We start from the raw sequence: 23,102 nt of genomic DNA, 5'->3' as shown, positions 1-23,102 counted from the left end.
AATTTTCGGTAATGAAGCGTTGCAGATGGAATCCAAAACTTGATAAACTATTTCAGAGTTACTGCTCCACAGTGAGAATGAGTTATGCAATGAAGATTTCATTCTAATGTGCTCTCTTTGCTTCAGCCTGTTTTGTAATACTCTTCTCCTTTTTACAATTTCTATCATTTCCCAAGCCGACTGCTGACAGCCTGCAGTGCTAATTCCCTAAACTTCTTGCATTTCAGCTGTGGGTTACATATACTGCAGGTAGTGTAGGTGGAGAGAACTGCTGATATTTTAGGTAGCTGAACATCTCGCTGTTGTCAAACCCATTATAGCTGCACTGAAAATATCTCAGCCTTACATCACGCTGGAACTGTGGAAAATATTGCCACAATATGCACTCTCGGTGGCAAAGTAAATATCCAGTAGATACTGTTGAATAACAACGCTTGGTTTAATAGCTTAGAAGGTGCTGAGGAGTCATGCTTTTGGGTCAGTTAGAAATTAGGCTTTCACGGAATAGAGACAAAGGAGACAGTAGCACATGACAGCAGCCCTTACATTCAGGATCACATCTAGTACTACTGTAAATGTCAGTGGGTCACTGATAGCAGAGTACAGCCATGCACCTTCCCCCAGCAGCTTACTGGCAGGTGACAGAGGGTGGGGAAATTTGATGATTAAGTCTGTCATATGTTGGTCGCTGTGAGCGCAGAGCCAAACTTACAGTCAATCCATGCAGCTGCAGCCAGGCAGAGTAACTTATTATGGCAGGTGGGCGAGGAGCTGGAGATTTCAGGGCCGGAGCGAGCAGAAGGACTGTGCCACTGAGGCAGCCGGGGAAGCTGAGGCAGGTGGGGGTAGCGATGAAGGCTGAGAAGACGGCAGTCGTTAAACCCCAGGCCCCGACGACTCATAAACAGTTACAGGTGGGGCGTTCGACTCTTTCTGCTGCTGCTGAGCCAAGACTACATGCTGGTATGCTGGCTATGCATGTTTGTTTGTGCAACCGGTCTCAGCACTCACTGCCAGCAGTTTCAGGCACTTTGTGAAAACATACACGAAACTGCGCTAGACTAAACAGTGAAGGGTGCAGGTAAGAGTGAGATCACTTTTAAAGATCACATGTTTGACTGTGTTTAAAACCTGCATTTGTTTTTGCTTCAACACTGCAAGTTGACCTCTCTGAATTACAGCCGTACAGAGCGCAGGTTGTTTTCTCCTGTTTCTAGAACTCCAGGTTTGTGCGGTTATTTTTGTAGCTGTGCTGGGTTTGCTGTATGTGTACATATAGAAACTGAGTGTAGAGAGAGAGAGATAGTGTTTCTGATTCAACAGGGTCACCCAGTCCTTGCTCCAGGGGCAGAAATGCAAACCTGTGTCTTTATTGAATAGGGATGCAGGCTATTATGGTTCTGACATGTGCACACTGAGAGTTGCTAATTTGAGGAGGCATTTTATTGCAAGTGTGTATTAACGATACTGGGTGAGCTCCAAGGCAGTAGACTGCCCAGAATGAAAATGAATGAGGTCTAGACAAGTGCTTTGATGTGGAGCAAGTCCAAAATCTCTCAACATGTGGGATCTTACACTCTTTCTGGGGTTTTTAGTTTTTTTACATTGAAGATTTAAAAGAATGTGCAATCAGGTAAGTGTTTCATGATTTGTTTGACTCCGCAAACATTTCCTACATCTTTCTCTTTAGATGCTGATACGCACCTTCAGTGTTTCTTTGCTCCAGATCTGCCAAACTGCGTTTGCGCTTCAGATTGTCATGCACGGTGACGGTGGCATTCATTCAACTTCTTAATCGGACGAAAAGAAAGTTAGATGTTGTGATCAATGTGCATTCAATTTCAATTTAATTGGATTTTGACTCAGCATGTATTACATTCCATCTCAAATTGATCGAGGATTAAATTGGTCAAAGCAGAAATAGACTCGGAGGAAAATAACTCCTGATTGATGTGTGTCTGTGCCGGCATGCACCCTCGCGCAGATAGAGAGAGCATCTGTCTTTCTTGGCACCGAGCTGAAGTGGATGGCATTGATTTAGACCTCTCTCGTTCCTTCCTTCGCTCTGCTCCTCCTCCTCCTCTGCTTTCTCTGCCATTCACAGTCACACTCTGCAAATCACCTCTCACGGAGGCTTCAGTCGGCGGGGGAATTTTGGCTTTCGGCGATGTGCGCTGTACTTTGCCAGGGCAGCTCAAAATGTCCTGGCTAACAACCATCCCTCAGTGTCTGAATGTGGGTTTTTTTGGAAGGACATTTAGGCTGTGAATTTTAAACAGGGACGGATTGTTGAAGAAACAAAAATCATGTGAGACAGCTGGTCTCTCAAACTCGTAAAGCTAAGATTTAAAAGCTAAGAGTGGATTTAAAGTACTTTGCAATATCCCAATAAGAAACTGTACAGAGCCCTTTTTAATTTTCTAATCTTTTTGGACACATTACATTGTTTGCATTGCATCACCAAGTGCTGCTTTACACACGTGCGAGGGAGTGTAATGGCTGGACCTGCAGTATCCTCGTGTGGCCAGCGAGCAAACTACAACTAACACTTCAAATCCTGCACCTCACATTTCACTGTGGAAAACCGACTGAGAGTGAGCGAGAGCATCATTTTAATAAGTCTACTCTTATTTTATGGATTTAGATGTACCTGGTCAGCTTACGTAAGGACTGATTGTCATTACATAGGTTACACAGGTTGGTTCTTATTATTCTTGGTCTGGTTCAAGAGGCTGACTCGATATTTTAGTTTCCAGGGGATTCTGTAATAGAGATATTTCACCAGAATATTAGCAAAGTTTACTAAGGTAACACTCTATATCAGGCTACACATATTAACCATTAATTATTGGGCTGTAAGCATGTGATTGACCTATTAGCACTTTATCAGTCATTATAAAGCACATTTTAGTGCATTATTCTGCAGCCAAGTAGCCCTGCTGGAAGGTTTTCCATCAGTAACCGCTTTATTACTGCATATAGATAGTAGATGAAGTAATTATAAATTAACAATGATATTAGGATTTGGTAGTTTCACAGCAAAGGTTATTCAAGGTTTGTGAAAAGTTATTTTTGTATCATCATCTGTGAGAAGTAGCTGCTTGTCTTTGGAATTAGACCAAGTCTAGTTCATGTGTGCAATAAAGAGTTATGGTCAGGGTTTGAGAACTGACCTTATTCCTGCTGGTACAGTTCAGTGTTTATGGTTTCAGAAACATTTATATCATGGTGGTGAGGTGGCTAGCTACCGTCACAACAAGAAGGTCTTGGGTTTGAATCTAGGCTGGGGCCTTTCTGAGTGGGGTTCTCTCCATGACCATGTGGGTTCTTTCCGGTCACTCCGACTTCCTCCCACAGTCAAAAGATTTAAACATGTTAGGTGAACTGATGATTCTAAATTAGCTATAGGTGTGAATGTGAGCATGAATGGTTGTCTGTTTCTCTATGTTAGCCCTGCGCCACACTGGTAGCTCATGAGCAAACCGATTTTTAATGATAATTTCAGTTTCAAAGATATACTTTTTTTTAGCTAAATGAGAATGAATTTTAATAAGTGCTCTTAATAGTGGTTCTACAAACTTTTCCCACACTGTGCAAAGGATATTAGGAACATAATTCATGCTAGCTTACCTGTATTTGACAGTGTGTTAGCATGCTAACATTTTATAATTACATAAACATGTCATGTCTGCAATTTTTTTATATGCAGTAGTCTTGTTAGTTGCAGGTAAAAGTAAATACATGTATGTTTGAGTGTGAGAGGTAAAATGAGGGGGGGAAGGATAACAGGAAAGCAGACTAATGAGGAGAAAGGGGAGTAGCAACTTAGCAGTGATAGGGGTGGCAGCGTGTTGTAGGCGTCTGTAGTGGCTGACGGGGCTCCGATTAATGAGCGCTGGGGTGTAATTAATCTATAGTGGGAAGCTGTCTGTTTATCTGTCTCTGAGTTGACAAGAAGATAACTGGGAGACATCAAATTGATCTCCTCCTCTGCTTCCCGCTCTCTGCTTCCTCTCCTTTTTCCTCCTTTAGATCAGAGAGTTTCTCGGGCAGTGACGTGCTCACTTGGAGAATTTTCAAAAAAGAACAACATTATTCCCACCACATATATGGCCAAACTGGCAAGGAAACGTATTTATTCTGGGGGGGTTTTTAATATTATATTTTCTAGAAAATTTCTGCTGCCCGCTTCTGAATCAGCCTTAATCTGCCAGTGCTTAGAGGAATGGATAAAAAAAGAGTGTCCAGGCTTTACTACACTAATATGCTTAAGATCAGGGGATTTGCTCTGACTGTATGTTTGTATTTCATTATGCCTCCACCACTAATCCATTTTTGCTGGAAATCATTCTTGATTCCATGCGCTGGATCATGTCTGACTCATGGATCCTGGAGCTTGTAGCTGAGGTTGAGGTCAGAGGTGATTGGGTCACGCTAGTCTGAGCTACTGGCTGGGAGCTGTGGGGGTTGTAGGCATGTCACTGGTGGTAAACATAGCCACCAGTGCTCAGCAGCTGGTGTAAGGGGCTACACAGAGGGCTTCCAGCAGCATGACCCACATAAACAAGTAACCACTATTCTTCCAGCCATGCTTTCCGAATGATACGTATAGACATGCTGATGGGCCACAGGCTTCTGTTAGGGTTATATGATATAGTGACCAATAAGGTTTCAGCTTTATTATCTAAGTTATGAGCAGTTCAGATGCTTGTTTTTTTTCTGTATTTGAATGTATTTTTTTAAAAAGATAGTTTTAAAAAGACTGAAATCACAAATATTTGCTGTATTTTTGCATTTCCTTAATAATTAATAATTGTGTCTTGTACTTGTCTTATAACAAGTAGTTGCCAGTGTTTCAGCTCCCAAAAATAATTTCAAAGAACTGTGAAGCGTATTTAAAGCCCCAGTCACACAGGGCTATAGACTGGTCAGTGAATCTTGTCTTAAACAATAGTTGCCAGTGTTAGCCAACGTTAGCCAGTGTGCAAATTAAAATTTCAATCTAGAGGCATTTAGAAGTTTCTGGAGGTCACGTGGACTTTGGGTTGCCGGTGTCTGTCCCTCCTATGAGACCAGGTTTTCTAACCAAATATGGCTAATGTGATTGAATGCAAGAAAAGTTCTGGTTAGATGTATGTGGAAGTTACGCTCTTCAAACAAAAGCACAGGGCATTTTGCATCTTGTATTGATTTCATAAGGGACATTGTTTCTTTTCATGTGTTTCTGTCATTAGAAAGCTAACAACCAGATTGGTGGATGCTCATATAAAACATCTCCAAAGTTTCAAATAATGAGAGCAGTACAAGAAAACCCTACGAGTGAAAGGCTTGGGCTTCAGACTGCTTTAAGTAGTTGTTTTCAGCAGGATAAGAAAGTCGAACTACAAGAAGGTGGACTTAACTCTTTACCAGTGATGGCAATAACGGCGTTACTAACAGCGAGTAATCTAACTAATTACTATTCCTATCGTTACAACGCCATTACTGTTACTAACAAGAAAATGCGGTGCGGTCGTGTTACTGTTTTTCAACAAACAGACGGTTGAAGCTGTGTTCAGCTTACCGTATCTTATATCAGTTGTACGGAAGTAGCTGTAAGTAATCTGGGCGCTACAGCTTTAAGCAGCTGCACGCGCTACCACGGACGGTAATCACTTTCTGCCCAACGATCACTTTTTGGCACAACACCTGGAGCTAGGGGGGCAAAACAATCGCATGAGTGCTGCTGTTTGACTGAGGAAGAATAAAGTAGTCGTGATAAGCCAATCACATGACCACTTCAAGATGCCAAAGCAACAAGGTGATATATACCAGTTTTTAAATTGTGTGAAAAATGCACCATGTCGACTAGGGCTGCCACAAACGATTATTTTGATAGTCGATTAGTCACCCATTATTTTTGCGATTAGTCGACTAATCAGATCATCATCCATTGGATGTACAGCTTATTGCACCAGCAGCATCTGCTCTTATATAACTATCATTAGCTTACAGCTTTAAGTGTTTAAGGTCTGTGCTAACTAAAAATAAAGACAAGATGATAGTTTATTAATTTTTAATGAAATTTGCAGATTGTTTCGGTGAAGTTTAATAAACTCCTTGCTTTCAAAAATATAACAGGACACCGGAGTAAATTCTGGAGCATCTCACACTTCTGATAATCAGCTGTCTGCTTGAAGTTTATTTAGCTGTGCAAAAACTTTAATCTCAGCCAAACCGATTTACTCAGGAACAAATAAAATACTAAAGAAAGCCAAACAATAACATTTTTAAGTTATCTAAGTGACTTATATATGTTTAACCTGACTAGCAAAAGACGGCGGTGGGTTTGAAAACGATTTGCTGGGAGTCCGGTGTTCTCACGGCTCTAGTTAGCCTTGCCCCCGCCTAGCTAACGAGCTAGTGGGTAACAGATGTCTCCGAAAACGTCGGAGCGCTTTTGAAAATATGTGGTGTCTTGATAAACTGAGCAGATATTTGAGGTTTCCACAGCTACATTCCTGCCTGAAAATATGTTAAACGTTTATTTTGTGACCCAGAAAGAATAATAAGAGTAACATTAAAACTAACTAGCTGCCGCCATTGTTGACAGCTGCGCTATGAATTCTGGGACACAGCTTCTTCTTCTTCGGGGTTTAACGGCAGCTGGCATCCTTGTACATGCAGTGCTGCCATCTTCTGTTTCAGTCCGTTATTACACTCTTAAATCCTACTACGCATTCCTGCGTCCTTTGTGATCTTACAAAGCTTCAAACGATGCGTCGACTATTAAATTAGTCGTCGACGATTTTAATAGTCGACATAATCGTGACTAGTCGACTAATCGTGGCAGCCCTAATGTCGACCAATCAAAAATGATATGGCAACATGACATTTGGTTGTTTAGGGAGAGGGGGAAGTTTTAGGAGTGACGGCGAGAGAGAGAAAGAAAGAGAGACAGCAGAAAAAGAGAGAGAGCGAGTTTTGAGATGTGAGAGATTTGTGACGTTTAGCGTGTTCGGAGTGTGAAGTTAATGTGTTGTCTTGTGTAGTTAGTGTGTAGTGTTGTGGATAGTTTTGTGTTGTGTGTCAGAACAATGAGGCGACTGCTGTCTCCAGGTAGAAACAGGAGTGATACACCTGCTGCTGTCAGACCTGCAGGTATCAGGCTGTGATGTTCTCCTTTATAGTGGACAGAAATATTTGGAGTGGCACAAATAATTTGTGTGGCATCTTATTGAAGAACAGCTGATTGTTCTGTGAATAGTTTGAAATGGTTATAACAAAAGGTAAAAGGTAAATGGATGCAAATAACTTTGTTTGCAAAACTTGTGCTTTTATGATTTTAAAATCGACAATTTATATTTGCATTTAAAGTTATGAAATATGATTCATTAAACATGTTTGTGGTTGTTACAGTAAAAAATAGAACTTTTTCTACTCGGATTTTATGTTTTTTGTCTGATTTTTAGATCAGTTGTGTTAATACAGTATATCAAAATGAAAACATGACTGTAAATTCAGACACGTGAGGTTGTGCTGAAAAGGATGATACCAAACAAGGCAAAGTAAATAGTTTTTAAAGGTAAAATGTGGAGGGAAAATCAAAAGTAGTTAAAAATGGCCAATTATACCCTGGACCCCAGAGGGTTAAACGTTTTTTTAAAGTAACGCAATAGTTACTTTTCAAGTAATCAATTACTTTTAGAATCTTGTAACTCAGTATCTAACTCAGATACTTTTTTGAAGAAGTAACTAGTAACTATAATTAATGACTTTTTTAAAGTAACTTGCCCAACACTGCTCTTTACCCCTTGAAAACCTACTAGGAGCCGTTGATGAAGCTCTTTTCTGAACTGAGTGATTTCTATCATGTGTCAGGGCTGCATATAGAACAAAATGACTGGGTTTCTATCAGAAGTTAGGGAGGGGGATCTCTGCCTAAGCTACTCTTGGAAAAACCTTGAAACTTTTGTAATGGTCATCAAACCACATCTTTATCCATTAATGTTTATTTATTAATTAAAATTCATTTAATGTCATCTTTGTGGAGGAAAGAGTTAAACTGAAGGGAGCTAAGTGGCATCCAAACGGTAAACTCAAGGATTCAAGCAAATACAAATAAGGATTATTTCACTGTGAATCATGCCAAACATGACTCAGTTACAGTCTCAAGAATAAAAATACAGATGAGGAATTGAGCTGAGCAGGTCTCTACTGACATTAATTGTCATTAAAATAGTTTGGGTTTTTTTTTACTAGCCTGCTGTGTTTACTAATAGGACCTAAAATGCTTCAGCCTTCTCAGTCTCACTTGTGATTTTTAGGAATTCTACATCTTATACTTTGCATAGGTGTTGGAAAAGGAGTTAATTTTCTGTAAAATGTAACCTTGGATTATATTAAAGGATTTTACTTAGATATGAAAAGATGGCAGCGCAAATGTCTTCCTCTGAAGGGTGGCTAGCCTCTCCCTTAGAGATAGGGTGAGAAGTTCAGCCATCCGGGAGGGGCTCAGAGTAGAGCAGCTGCTCCTTCATATAAAAAGGAGCCAGTTGAGGTGGTTTGGGCATCTGACAAGGATGCCTCCTGGGCGTCTCCTGGGTGAGGTGTTCCGGGCATGTCCCACCGGGAGGAGACCCCGGGGTAGACCCAGGGCACGCTGGAGACATTATATCTCTCGGCTGGCGTGGGAACGCCTTGGTGTTCCCCCAGACAAGCTGGAGGAATCGGCTGGGGAGAGAGAGGTCTGAGCTTCTCTGCTTGGGCTGCTGCCCATGCGACCTGGCCTGAACTGACAAGCGGAAGAAGATTGATTGATGGATGGATGGATGAAAAGACAGATCTGAATGAAGCTGTGGTGTGATGGAGCTGCGCTATGTTGCCTGATGCATGTATGTATTTACTGTCCTGAAACTCAGGGGGCGTTTCTGGTGGCAAAATTGTAGTCCTTGTTTTACTACACAAGGGGTCACCATCAGCACACCTACACATTGTGAGAAGCCACTTTAAGCTTCTTAACCGCTTTGTTTTTTCACTCCTATATGTAGAAGTTTGGAGGATGTATGAGCCCTCTCGTCGTGAAAGTTGAGAACGAGTCTAAGAGTATTGAAATTTCCTTCTTCTTTCCTTGTTCTTTTTTGGATAAAAGCATTTCTATATGCTGAAATATATTAAAGTCAACTTTAACAGAATACTTTTTTATGTCTAAATTGATTATTAAGTCTGATGCTATTTAATGAAATCCTCAGCATGCAGCTTCTCTGCCGCAGGATGACATGATGTTGATGGTTATTAACTAACAGACAGCAGGATGGCCTGAGGAAACGGGTCAGCTCATAACTTATTAATCATGGAATCATTTCAAAATTTGCTCCTTGAATAATTCTGTTGATGTTTGGTTAAGAACAGCTCATAACATGTAGAAAACTCAGTGAAACTATTTTGTTAAGTCTTCTTCTATATAATCAGTCAATAATCAGCCTGCACACCAGCTGAGGTCATATTGAACTTTGACTTAGAGGTCAGGAGCGGCTGTTCAAGTTAGTAATAGATGCACTAGATGTGTACTTTAGAGAATCTGATTACCAGAAGCTGCACTGTACTTTGAGGCTTTATCAGTGAATATAAAATGCACGTGATTTATATTCAGGTTCATGGAATTCACAATTAATGTGCTGGTTCTGATTTTGGGGGTTCTCCACGACCCCCAAAACACTGCCACTCCTGGGAGCTCATTCTGGAATCGTATCATTCATTTTCGTGTCTAAGGAGACAAATACGTTAATTTAATGCATTTAAAAACAGGTTTTAATATGTTTGGGTTTTGGCTTAAAACATTGCTTCTCTTAATAGTTTTAATAGTTAATTAATAGTTCTGAGTGCTTCTGTAAACTGGTCTTGTTCTCTCTTAGTGCACAGAAGAAAAAGGAAAATTTGTCTTATAGGTTAAGATAAGATAAACCTTTATTAGTCCCACACATGGGAAATTTTTGGTCACGGCAGAAAGTAGAAGAACAGTAAAAAATTAAGAGAAAAACATGGTAAATGGCCTGTATTTGTATAGCGCTTTTACTAGTCCCGCCTAGGGACCCCAAGGCGCTTTACACACCCAGTCATCCACCCATATTCATACACTAGTGGAGGCAAGCTACAGTTGTAGCCACAGCTGCCCTGGGGCAGACTGACAGAAGCGAGGCTGCCATATCTGGCCAACACCAGTAGGCAGTAGGTGAAGTGTCTTGCCCAAGGACACAACGACCGAGACTGTCTGAGCCGGGGCTCGAACCGGCAGCCTTCCGATTACAAGGTGAACTCCGGACTCTTGAGCCACGGTCGCCCGTGGATAGAATCAGATAAACAGAATAGCATACTATACAAAATAGAAAGAACACTTTTTATAAAATAGACTAAGTACTACACAAATAGAATAAAATACAGGAGTAAAATAAGGTTCATATGCAATATAATATTACAGGCAGAATAACATTTCTTAAAGGGTCCAGGGTTTGCTTGGGTTAAAGTGATGCTGTTTTATAAATGAACTTCCTTTGGAAAAAAATAATAATAAACTAATGCACAACTCATTTTATTAGTACTTTGTACCAAATGGCATCGTTTTAGTCAATTTATGAAATGTTTTCCTTACTAGATATTCCATTATTATGTTTCAGTGCTAATATTGCAAAGCCTTTAGGAACCACAGCAACTCAGCCCAGCATGACGTGGCAGACCATGTAAAGCTGCTGAGGCTCACTGACTACTGAGCTGCATTGTGGGTAAAAATTGTTGAGGCTCTGCCAACTCATTAACTGCAGACTTCCAAACCTCTGGCATTAACATCAGAATAAAAACTGTGCACCAGGCGCTTTGTGGCATTGGATTCTATGTAGTGTATTGTTTTCCAGTCATTTTCAAAGAAATTATAAGGAAATGTTTACTGTTTTCAGAATTATATGAATTTTATTTGTATATTTAAATATTTTTAACTTTCTAAATTACTTGGTGTGTGCAGCTCATTTGAAGCTGAGTGTGTAAAAACAATCTTGAATCTTAAACTTGAATAAAAAAATAAAGTAAAATCGTGTTCCATATTCTATCCTTATAGTATTTATATAACTTATATAAGCTGCATATTAATAACTGTGTTTAAGAAGTATTATAGATACATTATAACTGGACAAAAAAGTTTATATGAAATATTTTATGCATTAATAAATGGCCAAAAGTTTTGAGGATATCATTTTCACTGAATTTTGCTGAGGGTTAAGAAGCTTTAATACCTTTCAGCTTTTGAGCAGGCAAATTCTAGCAGCTGGTTGTGTTTACCGCATTTATCCAGCAGAGGGGGCTGGAGGATATGAATAGCTATCTCTGTGTTTACCTAAATCATGATAGATTATCTTTTAAAATCCATGTCTTGTTTTCTTGTTTTCTTTTCATGCATTGTCTTGTAAAGAGCTGCTTATATAAGAGAATTCCCAAATACATGATGTAATTTTTTTATTACTCTGTGAATATTGGCTGCTTTTTAAAAAAACAAACAAACAATATCTTTATTCTGTTAATGCATCAGCTATGCTTTATTTTATCCTTTATTAATCAGTGCTGTAGGGAGTTTGCTCAGTCTCGTGACGCTCAGAGGAGAGTCGTGAGTGGTCTGTTTATCTGCTGTCTGAAGGGCTCTGTGATATTATCTTTCTCAGACAGCGGTAAGCTTCTGTTCACAAATTGGTCACTGATGCGAAAGCAGGGAGTACTTCAGAACAGCAGCAGTGCTAGTAGTAGTCTAAGTGTGTGTGTGTGTGTGTGTGTGTGTGTGTGTGTGTGAATACCCACGCATGCAGGGTTTCTGCTGTGTGAGTCGTGACAGAGGTTCACAGAGAGGCTGGGATTTAATACACAAAGAGGGAGAGAGAGGGAAAATGTGGTTGGAGTGTTAGAATGACTTCTGTTGTGTCCACGTTCCCATTTCTACTTGAGTATATCGCTGGATTTATACAAACATTGTTTTGTTTTTGTTTTTGTTTTTAAAAAAGGAGATTTCTATGATGGTGGCATCATTGAGAGTTGGGAGTGGGTGTGCTGAGTAGGCGAAGCTGCTGCAGCGTGTGCATGCTTTTCATGAGGGTGTAATAGGTGATGAGCTTTCATGAGCATTTTCACACACTGAAATGTAGCTTCTAAACTTTATTGGACTGAAAGATGCAAGATCCAAATGTATGCACATCACCAAGTGGCTATGGTTTTTTTGAAGTTTTTTGAAAGCATTTGGGTAAAACCTGTTTAAAAAACGCATTTTGACACAGTGGGTTGGAATTTAAGATTTTCTGTATTTATATATTAATCAGTCATAATGTTTTTACTGTCTTAATAAAAAAATCTACATATGGTTAAAACTGTGACAAAGTGGCTGATCTCTAAAAACAGACTGTGCATCAAGGATGGACAAATCTTTCGAGTATTAAAAGTGATGCAGATGCGGAAGTGTATTCTCTATACTGGCCAGTAGAGGGCGAATTGTGTGAAAAACAAGACTCACTTGATTTTATTACCTTAGTCCCTGAATGCACGGCCTCGCTCACTACTTTCAGCCTTAGTTAATATAAACTGATGTTTATTTTATAAATTATGATCCAATTTATAGTAAATGAAACAGGTACAATTTAGGTTTTAATGACAAGATGCTGACATATGCATTCCAAAACACCACCATGGTGATGCGAGGGTTCAGAACAGGCCTTGGACATCCAAATGGGAAGCTATATAACAGTTTTTACAAACTACTTTGGTGAAAACGTCTTGAGCCACCATTCATTTCTTTATAGTTTGCTTTGAAGGAGCCAGATTTTCTTGTAATTTTTTAAGTAAAATGGAGCAATAGTTCTCCAGGTTTTCTAAAGAGCTTTCAAAGTCTTTCTACTCATTTTCAGTTCAGTCCTTGTACCTTATCTTCTTTATTTGACATTTAACACTGACCTAAATAAAGGCCAAATATGGAGAATTTGATCGAATCTGGGGCCCTTTTGAAAATTATTGCAAGTCGTTAAACATTTTACTAGCTGATTAATATTATCACCCCTCCCCTTTTTTTTGTTGTCTATTGTTTTGGGTGTTTTTTGTTCGTTTGTTTGTTTGGGAGTTTTTATTGTTGGGTTTTTTTGTTTTTTATTTTTTTAAGCATTTGTGTCTGTGTGTGTACTATTGTATCTGTTCGTGTATGAAAAAAACAAAACAAATATGTGAGGGGAACAAATTGTATTGTAATTGTAAACGACCAATGTATATTCCTCTCTCTCAATAAAAAATTTTTTTTTTAAAAACACAAACACTGACCCAAATCGTGGTAGCAAAATAAAGGCACCTAATGACCCACATACACATAACTAACAATTTGGCAAAGAAGCACTTTTACATTGTATTTTTAGGCACTTTGTTACTAGAAGCGTGTTGAAAAATGCATTATTTGTTCCCATTTCTTTTGCTGAATGTGTGGAAAAATGCCAAAAATAACACAGTTTGACAGACACAAAATATTATTTTTGCAAAATTTACAGAATTATGAATGCAGAAAAGCGCCGTCAGACTTTGATTTACTATGATGTAAAGCATCGTATTGGCAGTGTCCTCGTTTTTCAGCATGACAGTGATCCCAAACACACTACCAATACAGTAAAATAGATAGCGCTCCATTCTGTAGTTTTCTAACAGTCATGGATTGGCCTGCCCAGAGCTCAACATTATTGAAGCAGTGTGGGATCATTTTGGCAGAACAGAACAAAAGTCAGCCAACATCCAAACAAGAGGTTTAAATGCCTGGAGAACTATTCCTGAAGACTACTTAAAGAAATGACAAGAAAGCTGCCTAAGAGAGTTCAGCTGTGTTGAAGAATAAAGGTGGTCACACCAAATATTGACTTTCAAGTTAAAATTGTACAAACTCAGTTTTTCCCTGATGTTTGCACATGTTTGCACCTATTTCCCATTTTCCTTGCTAAATCTAAAGAAAGAGGGGTGGCTTCGTTTTTTTCCTGTATTGGTGTGATTGGTGTGTAAACAGCTTTACTCGATAGAACTTTTGTGGTCTTGTTTTTTGTTTTTCAGCATGCCTTGTCACAAATAACAAAATCTCCTTTCCAGTGCCAAAGTAAAATTTAATTGAGCATACCAGTGTGAATAGTCCAAAAAACAGGAGCTTTACCTTAACTGATTAGTTACTTAACAGCTTAACTTATCTGGTTATGCAGCATTTTTAAAAGCCAGAAATAAAACAGCAGTGCAGAGGAAACAGAGGCACAGAGCCGCTGCTCCTTCTTCGGACTCTCGGTTGTCCCGGGACTCGGCTGGCCAGTGAAGCGCAACTTCCAAATCAGGGTTCTAGCTAGGAGTCACGGGAAGGGCAAGCTCATTAATTATCTCTCCCTCTCTTCCTCCCTCCATCCTCCCATCACACCCTCCCTTCATTACCAGCAAGGTTAATCCCCCCCTTATCTCCCAATGAGGCTAATTTTTCATGTCTCCCTTTCTCCCTCCCTTCCCTCATCTCTTCTCCATCCTTCCTTCTCCGTAATTCTTCCCCCTGTCTTTCCTTCTGTTGTTCAGTTCTTCCCTGCATCTTTGCATAGTTTGTTATTCAGCCACTCCCGCCCCCCACGTGTTTCCCGTTTCTTCTGCACACTTCCCCGTCTTCTCATTCCCACTGTATCGTTTTAAATTCGATCTCCTTTCCTTTTCATTTCCTTTAATTTTATTTCCCCTCGTCTCCTCGCTTTCCCCTCCGCTCTCTCCTGTGCTTACCTTGAACAGGCCGTGGCGAGTATCTATTACAGCTTATCACTAAAGGACAGGCCAACGCCGCACGCCGGTGAAATATGGCTGCTGTCACAGCCGCCGCGGAACACGACCGGCGCACAAGGCTCACAGAGCTGTGAGGACAGGGGGAGAAGAGGGGAGAGGAGGACTGGAGAAGGGGGTTATGGAAGCCCCTAATTCAAATTAATGGGAAGATTTCCAGGCCTGATGCCGACCGTTTGACAGTGATTTGGCACACAATTAACCTTGTCTCCCTCTCCCTTCTGCAACACCCCCCGGCCCCCGTCACCTCCTCGATTCCACTTGCCTCCTTTTCTCTCCGACTCCGTCCATCCCCTGTAACTGCCGCGCTCTTTGACACAGTCTTAGTGATTACGAAGCAAATTGAAATGCTGATGTTTTGTGATATCAGCTGACATCCCCTTACTGTCGCGTCCCAATTGAATTAGTTCTGAATCGCTGACGTCCACGCTGCATAACATGATGCGACTGCCTCATTTTAGATTGTGGCACGCCCTGTTCCACCACGACTTCTTAACACAGTTTAGAGGAAGTGTGAGAATAACTCTAATGAGCGTGACGGCAATTGCCGGGTAGCGGTTTTGTTGTCCGGTTTTAATGATGCAACCGCTTTATTTAGGAAAATCCAGCTCACCGACACGCAGAGCAGACCCGGCGTCATAGATTCACATTCAGCGACCTGTTTAAAAGGCCGTCCCTGCTGCAGCTCCAACCTTTCAGCTAGATTTTACTGACTGCTTTTATAGGCCGTTTCACCTTGGGTTCCAGTTCAAGGCACCAAACAGCCTATAGCTTTCAAGCAGAGGAGAACAACTGGAGTGTTACAGAGAAAGAGGGAGGTGTAGCAAGTAACAAAATGGAAAGGAGAGATGATGTGTGGAAAACCAGCCACAGTGAGAGGTAAAGGTTTGTGAAGAGAGCTTTCCTGTCTGGCCCTTCAGAGAGAGTACAAACCGTCAGTGTGTTTTGTCATTGTCGTTACCACAAACAGCTAAAATATCTTTAGTTTTTTTGCTCTGTCATACCTTTTTGCTTGCAACCCTGGTTATAAAGCCATCAGCGTTAAGGTGGGATGATATTAACTGTAGCTACCTTGCTACTTTAGATTCCCGCAGATGAATGGGAGGAGAGGAGGAGAGTGCGTTTGCAGTGACACTTTGCAGGTAGCTGAGCAAAGACGTGGAAGATCCCTGCGCCGGCACAATGTTGCTGACAGTCGGTGATTATCCCAGGATTTTTTTCCGAGACTCTGCCTCAGCACATGTGACATGAAGGAATCACAGCAGAGACAAGCATGGCAGTTGGGTGACAGACAGCAGGGCGTGAGCACTGTCTGAGGGTCTGAGAACGATGGCGATGTGACACTGTCGGGTCTCAGAGTGGGGCGCAACAGACATCTGCAGACAGGGGAAACGTCTAATAACGACACGCCAAAATAATGTCGTACACAAATCGCCATCTTATTTTTCTGTTCTCTAATCTTGAGTTATATGTCTGGGATTTCAAAGAGGTTGATATTTTGTATGTGCTCTGTTTTAGGTGTTTAAATGGTGATAATCGCCTTGATAGACATGAGCTTCAACTGGTTAATAGCAACTCGTTTTTATAGCAGAGTTGTTGTAGTTTTATGTTTTCTAATTAGTTTTTATTTTGCTTTTAATTCAGTTTAGTTTCAGTTACTTTCCAGAGTGGTTTTTAGTTTGTGTATTTGAAAATGCTTCGTGTTTTATTAGTTTCAGTGTTTAGTTTTAGCCATTTTTATTATTATTGTATGATGTGTATATGTCAGAGGCAAGATTTAGAAAGATCAGCACAGGTTTTACAATAAAAACACAAAAACCAGGTTGCCAGGTCTTTGGTTTGTTTTACATCAGCCTTCCTGTGTGGAGTTTGCATGTCCTCCCTATGCTTGCATGGGTTCTCTCCAGCTTCCTCTCATAGTCCAAAGGCATGCATGTTAGGTTACCTGGTGGTACAAAATTGTCCACTGATGTGAATGTGAATGGTTGTGCAAGCTCTGCGATAGATTAGCAACCTGTACCTCTCCCCAATAAGAGCTGGGACAAGCTCCAGCCTGACAATGACGCTGAATTGGATGAAGAATGGATGTTTTGCATTATAATAATACCTATAATAATAGCTTTATTTGCTAGTTGCATACATACACGGGGTCTGGGTACATAGGAAATCTTATGTAGAGCTTAGAGTCAAAGCGGTCACACAAAACAAATATAAAACAATGTACTAAAATACAGTAAGAATTATAATATTAGTTCAAGTATAAGGAACGGTAATTTCCATATTGCACTTAAATGACTATAGTATAAAAATACTGCATGTCATTGGAATATATATAGATGGGGTGGCGTTTGTGTGTATTTAGTTAGTCACTATTTTGTTTTTGCCATCAGACTTTCCTGTGGCAAGAAAGACGCCGTTGTGGAAGCGCGTGTGTGTGTGTGCGTGTGTGTGTTTGAGTTTGAGGCCAAAATGTCCCTCTGCTGCATCTCTGGTTGTAGTTAAATCTTTTATAAAGCTGTTCCCTCTTGTACTGAAAATGTAAGGAGTCCAACTGCACAGTACTAACAGCAGCTTTACTGGGGACAAATTACATTGAATGTCTTTTTTAATGTGTTTTAATTAATTTAAGTACATTTTAAATTTTTAGTAACACTAGAAACAAATGATCCAAATTTCGATGCGTTTAAATCTGCCTCACTTTGAAGCAATCAGCAAAGTTTTCACAGCAAAATATGTCAAATATTTTATTGTTTGTTGAAGTTATCGTTGCGCTTCGTGCCACTGCCCCAGTGGGAACCAAACATCTGTCCCTTTGATTCTTATGACTTACTAAACAGCTAAAAGACTAGTTTTACCAGATGGAGGCCGTAATGCCAGGAAACACAGTCGGTAGATTTGTTTGATCATCACAAATGGCTCCAAAATAAATTATGTAAGAGCTGAATATTCACATAATCTCCTCAGCTCAGCCTCCTCTCAGCGCTACTCATGCATCATGTTTCTTTTTGTTCCAGCGCACTGTTTCCTCTATGTTTCAAGTGGTGGAGAGGCTGGTAGATAAAAAAGATGTGTGTGGATTTTCCCATCACTCTCACGACACTGTACAAACATGCACACGCACCGTGCGCGCTCACAGATTGTAGTCCCGCTGCAGCACGTGTTGCCCATGACTCACGACACAGCCTTGTAAAGGGTTTAACACAAGGTAGGAGGGGATAAGCGGCCTCCCTGATGTTTAAGCTGCCTCTGCTTTGAAGCAGATGCGAGCCTGCGTGTTCATTCTCTCTTTCCCCCGTCCTCCTTGCTCCTTTTGGTTTGCGTGCGTGTGTAATCGTGTGTTGGTGTGCTAAACCAAACCTCACGACTATTAATGCATCCTGATCATCCCACTGAAATTGAAGCTGATGTGTTGCGAGGGAAACGGGGTAGGAATTAGCTCCCTCGATCCAACGCTGGTTGCCTTTTACCATCTGAGGTATCCCGACTTTTATCTTCATGCATTTTTAGCTCAATCCCAGCTCACAACAACTCGTGATTGTGTAGATCAGTGCCTGCTGTTCTCTAAAATCCAAATACCGACGTTCATTTAATGCAAGTGATGATTAATTTCATACTTGTTGCAAAGCCCTGATACACATGAATTGAAACTCTTGCCTGAAAATGTTTGAAGTTAACTGAAGTTGATGATGCAGGAATTTCAATTCATCTCATTCAGTTTTCAGACATGAATGATGAAGCTGAAAGTGAATGTACTGCAAGCCAAAGTATCAGGGTTATCGCCATCAAACTCTCAGACGCACAAGTCTCCTCTATGCTAAGTTTCATGTGTTTGCTTTGCTTGTAGACCATTGTTCGAGGGAACCGGCCACCCAAAGATGCATCCATTAACGGCCTGCTGGAGGAGTTCGACAACATTTCGGTAACACGTTCCAACTCCCTGCGTAAAGAGAGCCCGCCAGGCCCCCATCAGGCTGGAGGCATCTCCAAACCCTCGGGCAGTGGCCACCTCACTGCTCCAGAGGAGAACGGATTCAACCACTACTACTCCCGCTACTCGTGTGACCTGGACACGTCCAGCAGGGACTTTTCTCTGGACCCCGGCAAGCCAAGCTTCTCCATAGATGGGGATTGGGCACTTGGCAGGCACTATCGATTCACCAAGCAGAATGGCCACTCACACCCCATACGCAGCCCCTTTTACCCTGATGCCATGCCTCAGAAATCAGACTATGGCAAACTTCCACCTGACTATCACACCTATCTGGAGAGCAAAGGGCGGTCGGCGGATGAGGTGGCCTCTACGGTGGGTAGCGGAGTAGGTTCCAGCGGCTACTACCGGGCATCGGTGGGGGGTTCATCCAGCCAGGACTACCGGGACACATCAGTTGGCACACCGTCTCGTGCATCGCTACACAGCGAGCAGATTAACTACCCCGACAGTGAGTGGAGTTACGGCGGCATGAGGGACGAATATGAGAAGCGACCCAAGAGTTCCTACGTGACCCAGACCAGCCCCACGCCTGCCATCAGGCAGCGATCTCGGTCAGGCTCTGGGCTGCAGGAGCCAAATGTCCCCTATGCCGCCAGTGGGACTTTCAGGATCCCGCCACAGGCCCACCCGTACAGCTCCTACACCTACCCTCGCCTTTCGGAGAGTCTCGCCAACTCACAGACTTTAACCAAGGTAACTAAAGCAAAATGGAAATGCCATGTTTCAACACACTATATCCTCCCAACAAGTCTGTACGAACGTATCACAGAGAATTTTATACATGTACACTCATGTGACACACACTTTAACCTCCCAGTCACCTTTTCACATTATTTTCTTCTTCAGTGTTTCGAGTTCTCTCTGATCCTCAACCATCAGTTTTCTTTTTCTGCTCTTCCTGCCTGATAGATGGTTTCAGCTTTAATCTACTCTTCTCTGAAGGAGGAAGGTGATGTCACATAAAGAATTGCACCTCTGGCGTGTCCACTAGCTCTATACACAGTTCAATTAATGCTCAGACTGACCACTGACCAAAAAGCTCTGACTTACACAAATTAATAAATAGGAGCAAGTGTTCTTGGGGTTCAAATTTATACTGAAGCTTTGCACCACACAAACTGCAATCACTGCTAAATATAGCGTTTTAACAGAAACATAATTGGCACAAAGGTATAAAAATATACTATCATTGCAATTATTAAAAGGCTAAGAGAATTACAAATGCAAATATGCATAACGGTGGTCAAGACGAACTCAGCAGAAATTAAATATCTAATAGCAAAGCTTTAGAGCACAGGTGTCGAACTCCAGGCCTCGAGGGCCGGTGTCCTGCAGGTTTTAGATGTGTCCTTGATCCAACACAGCTGATTTAAATCGCTAAATGACCTCCTCAACATGTCTTGAAGTTCTCCAGAGGCCTGGTAATGAACTAATCATTTGTTTCAGGTGTGTTGACCCTGGGTGAGATCTAAAACCTGCAGGACAGGCCTGGAGTTTGACACCCCTGCTTTAGAGATTAGAAATGAGTACATCAGAGGGACAGCTCAGGTTGAGCAGTTTGGGGACAAAGTTAAAGCAGCAAGGCTGAGATGGTTTGGACATGAGGAGAGGAGGATATTAGACTTTTCAGAAGGAAAAGAGGAAGATCACGAAGAAGGTTAATGGATGTTGAACGGGGACGTTGCTGTGGCAACACCTTTCCTCAATTATTTCTTCTCTATTGACATCAAATAAGAGTCAATAAGCTGTTTGGAATTTGCACGAGAAGATTTGTCAAGTTTTTTATGGGCACAAGCCACATGCTCAACTCTGCTGCTCAACCCACAAATGCATTTTTCCTTACAAATGCGGCACCATTTAAAGGTAACTAAACAGGCTTTTCAACAGTATAAGATTTATTACCATGAAACATTGTTACAACAAAGAAATAATCAATCAAACACTAATTTCCTTACTTTTTTGTGGAACGCATAGATGGGCTTTGATGTTAAGGATGCCCAGAAATATTTTGTTTTTGTTTTTGTGACATGGAAATGCTTTTTATATGACTGTATTACAGATTTTTAACTGAAAACATCTCACAAACAAAACACACAGAAGGCAGGTTTTTGCACGTTTGTAAAAGTTAGAAAAAAAACATGAATTTAAAGGAACCTATGTGATTGTTGGTAAAATCCCCCAGCAGTGTCACTCAGTAGATTGTATATTGTATTTGGGAACAGCTGCACTGTAAGTATGCCGGCTCTTGTGCAGCCCGTGTCGTGCTCCAGTGGAGCAGTGGGAGAGACGCCCAAGAGATTCCTCTGCACAGAAACTCCACTGACAAGAACAAACGAACCGTCCACGCGTTAGTGGCTGTGTAATGTAACCATATGCTTTCGGTTACTCGTAGTTTTTTTACACCAGAATTCTCAGTGCAAAGAACTCCGTGTGCTGCGGTGGAAGATAATAGATCAGGAAATATAGCAGAGGGCAAAAGGTGGGGTCAGACTTTTCACACAACACCTTTTACATCATTCTTCCAAAGCTCTCCGAGCATCATTAAACCCGCGAGTGCCGCTATCACAGTTCTGCACCATGCCTCCCTTCACACACAGCGAGCCGAGAGGGGAAACCGGGTTTGCTGATGTAGATCCCAGGGTGCCTTGATGAAAAACCATTTAACCCGCGTGTCTCGGTAAATAGCCACTCGAAGAAAAAGCAGCCACGGAGAATGCAAGAGCAGCAGGAAGGCGATGCAGGAGAAGGTCATTTTTCTTTCATGTTGTTTGTTTCACATTTCTGCTGCTGTTTGAGTTGTCACGCCTAAAGAGGCGCGCTTGCTTTTCTATTTAAAAAAAAAAAAGTAGAATAAGTAAAGAGTTGAAAGCCAATTTAGCCAAATTATACATGAAAGAATATGTTTGAGCATTTACAAACTTACTCTTTCATATCTCAAAGGCGTGACTATAATTGGACTTAATGTGATGGTGTTTTTAATATTTCTTGTTTGATTTTCACAGCAGTGGTTTAAAAAAAGGAAACAACAAAACAAGGAGTCATCTGGCAGCTGAAGAATCACTATTCTTCTTGGCTCACGGACCTTGGAACAAACCCACCTCCCTCTCTCTTTGCTCACTCTCTGCCTTTTCTTCTCTTTTCCTGGTTCAGCCCACTCACACCGCTGAAGTAAATCCTTCTTTTTCCCTGCCGTTGTTGGAAGACGTTGGGGATGTAATAGTAGACAGCACAGAAACTTGGCCACACACAAAGATGCAAACGCACACACACACACACGCACGCTTCCTTTCTCTCTGCCGCCGTCTCTCTCTCTCTCTTCCTCACTGTTTTGTAGCGAGTGTGAGCTCAGTGCCGCAGCTCTCAGTGACAAATTGATGTTGCGGCACTTTCCCTTTCTGCAGCCTTAGCATAAAACTGGCCGAACGATGTTCCACCGCGGAATTCAATTTCACAGTTGAGTTAGGTTGTTGATTACCCTGCCAAACTCAGATTAATGCGCGTTTAACCAACATGGATCAGGAGACCCCTGGCTGACAGCCAGCGAGCGCTTGCTGGCCAACGATAGAGGGGCACGAGACGGGGGCCTCCCAGCAGCCACCCCCGCACCTGCCTCAGAGTGATTGATTAAAAGAGTTCACACCATGTAATTATACACCATCCCAACACATCAGGGCTCCTCCTCCTACCCTGTCTGTGCTTGTGGGTTTCAGTCTGTGTACGTGTGTGTGTGTCTCTTTGTGAAAGAAAGAGAAATAGCGATTAGGCGCAGAGAGAGTGACAAATAAAAGAAAGGAGGAAAGAGAGTTTTATTTATTATAGTCGGAGTCTCTTGAGGGGGAAAATCAGGCTGGCTGGAGATCATTTTAGAGAGGTGTGGCAAAGGTGATTTAGTTTAGTCTCTGCAGGGTGAAAGCAGATTCATCTTCTAAGTTAATTTTTGTTTTTTCTTTGCTGTAATCCACTTTAGATCACTCTGGGTAGTGTTGATGTTTGCTGTAGCACTTTAATCCCTCTCCTGGGGTTTAAATGACAGACTTTTGTCACGTAGATATGCCACTGACAGCTGTACAGTATCAGCCTGTCTCTACTTACGTCCTATTGTTAATGACCTGTGGCCAGTTTTCCTTAAAATGACAGGATCCATGTGACATAATACGATGACGAAGCTATTAGGTTATGAAACCACTCCAAGTGTGCGTATTTGTAGCCAATTGTGAGTCATGTAATGAAAGCTGAGTCATGTAAGCACTACTGCATTCTCACTAATACCCAATACCCT

The 23,102-nt window shown here is 41.4% G+C and overlaps 1 protein-coding gene across 2 annotated transcripts in view; it reads left to right on the top strand.

The window, feature by feature from the left end:
* pak5 (p21 protein (Cdc42/Rac)-activated kinase 5) overlaps positions 1 to 23,102 on the top strand; it is a 39,446-nt gene that overhangs the window by 6,650 nt on the left and 9,694 nt on the right. Inside the window, exons 1-2 of one of the 2 annotated variants that reach the window (XM_085373592.1) lie at positions 731 to 914; positions 18,677 to 19,516. In XM_085373592.1, coding sequence (XP_085229718.1) covers positions 753 to 914; positions 18,677 to 19,516 — 1,002 coding nt within the window. In that variant the 5' untranslated portion in view covers positions 731 to 752. Of the gene's footprint in view, positions 1 to 730; positions 915 to 18,676; positions 19,517 to 23,102 lie in introns of those variants that run through there. The other variant, XM_085373591.1, reaches the window with a different exon arrangement.

The sequence above is a fragment of the Diplotaxodon limnothrissa genome, linkage group LG15, assembly GCF_057381915.1.
Source record: "Diplotaxodon limnothrissa isolate DT_005_m linkage group LG15, D_limnothrissa_male_GT1.1, whole genome shotgun sequence".
NCBI classification, from domain to species: domain Eukaryota; kingdom Metazoa; phylum Chordata; class Actinopteri; order Cichliformes; family Cichlidae; genus Diplotaxodon; species Diplotaxodon limnothrissa.
Note: the sequence above shows the minus strand (reverse complement) of the source record. Positions and strands in the feature narration are given on the sequence as shown.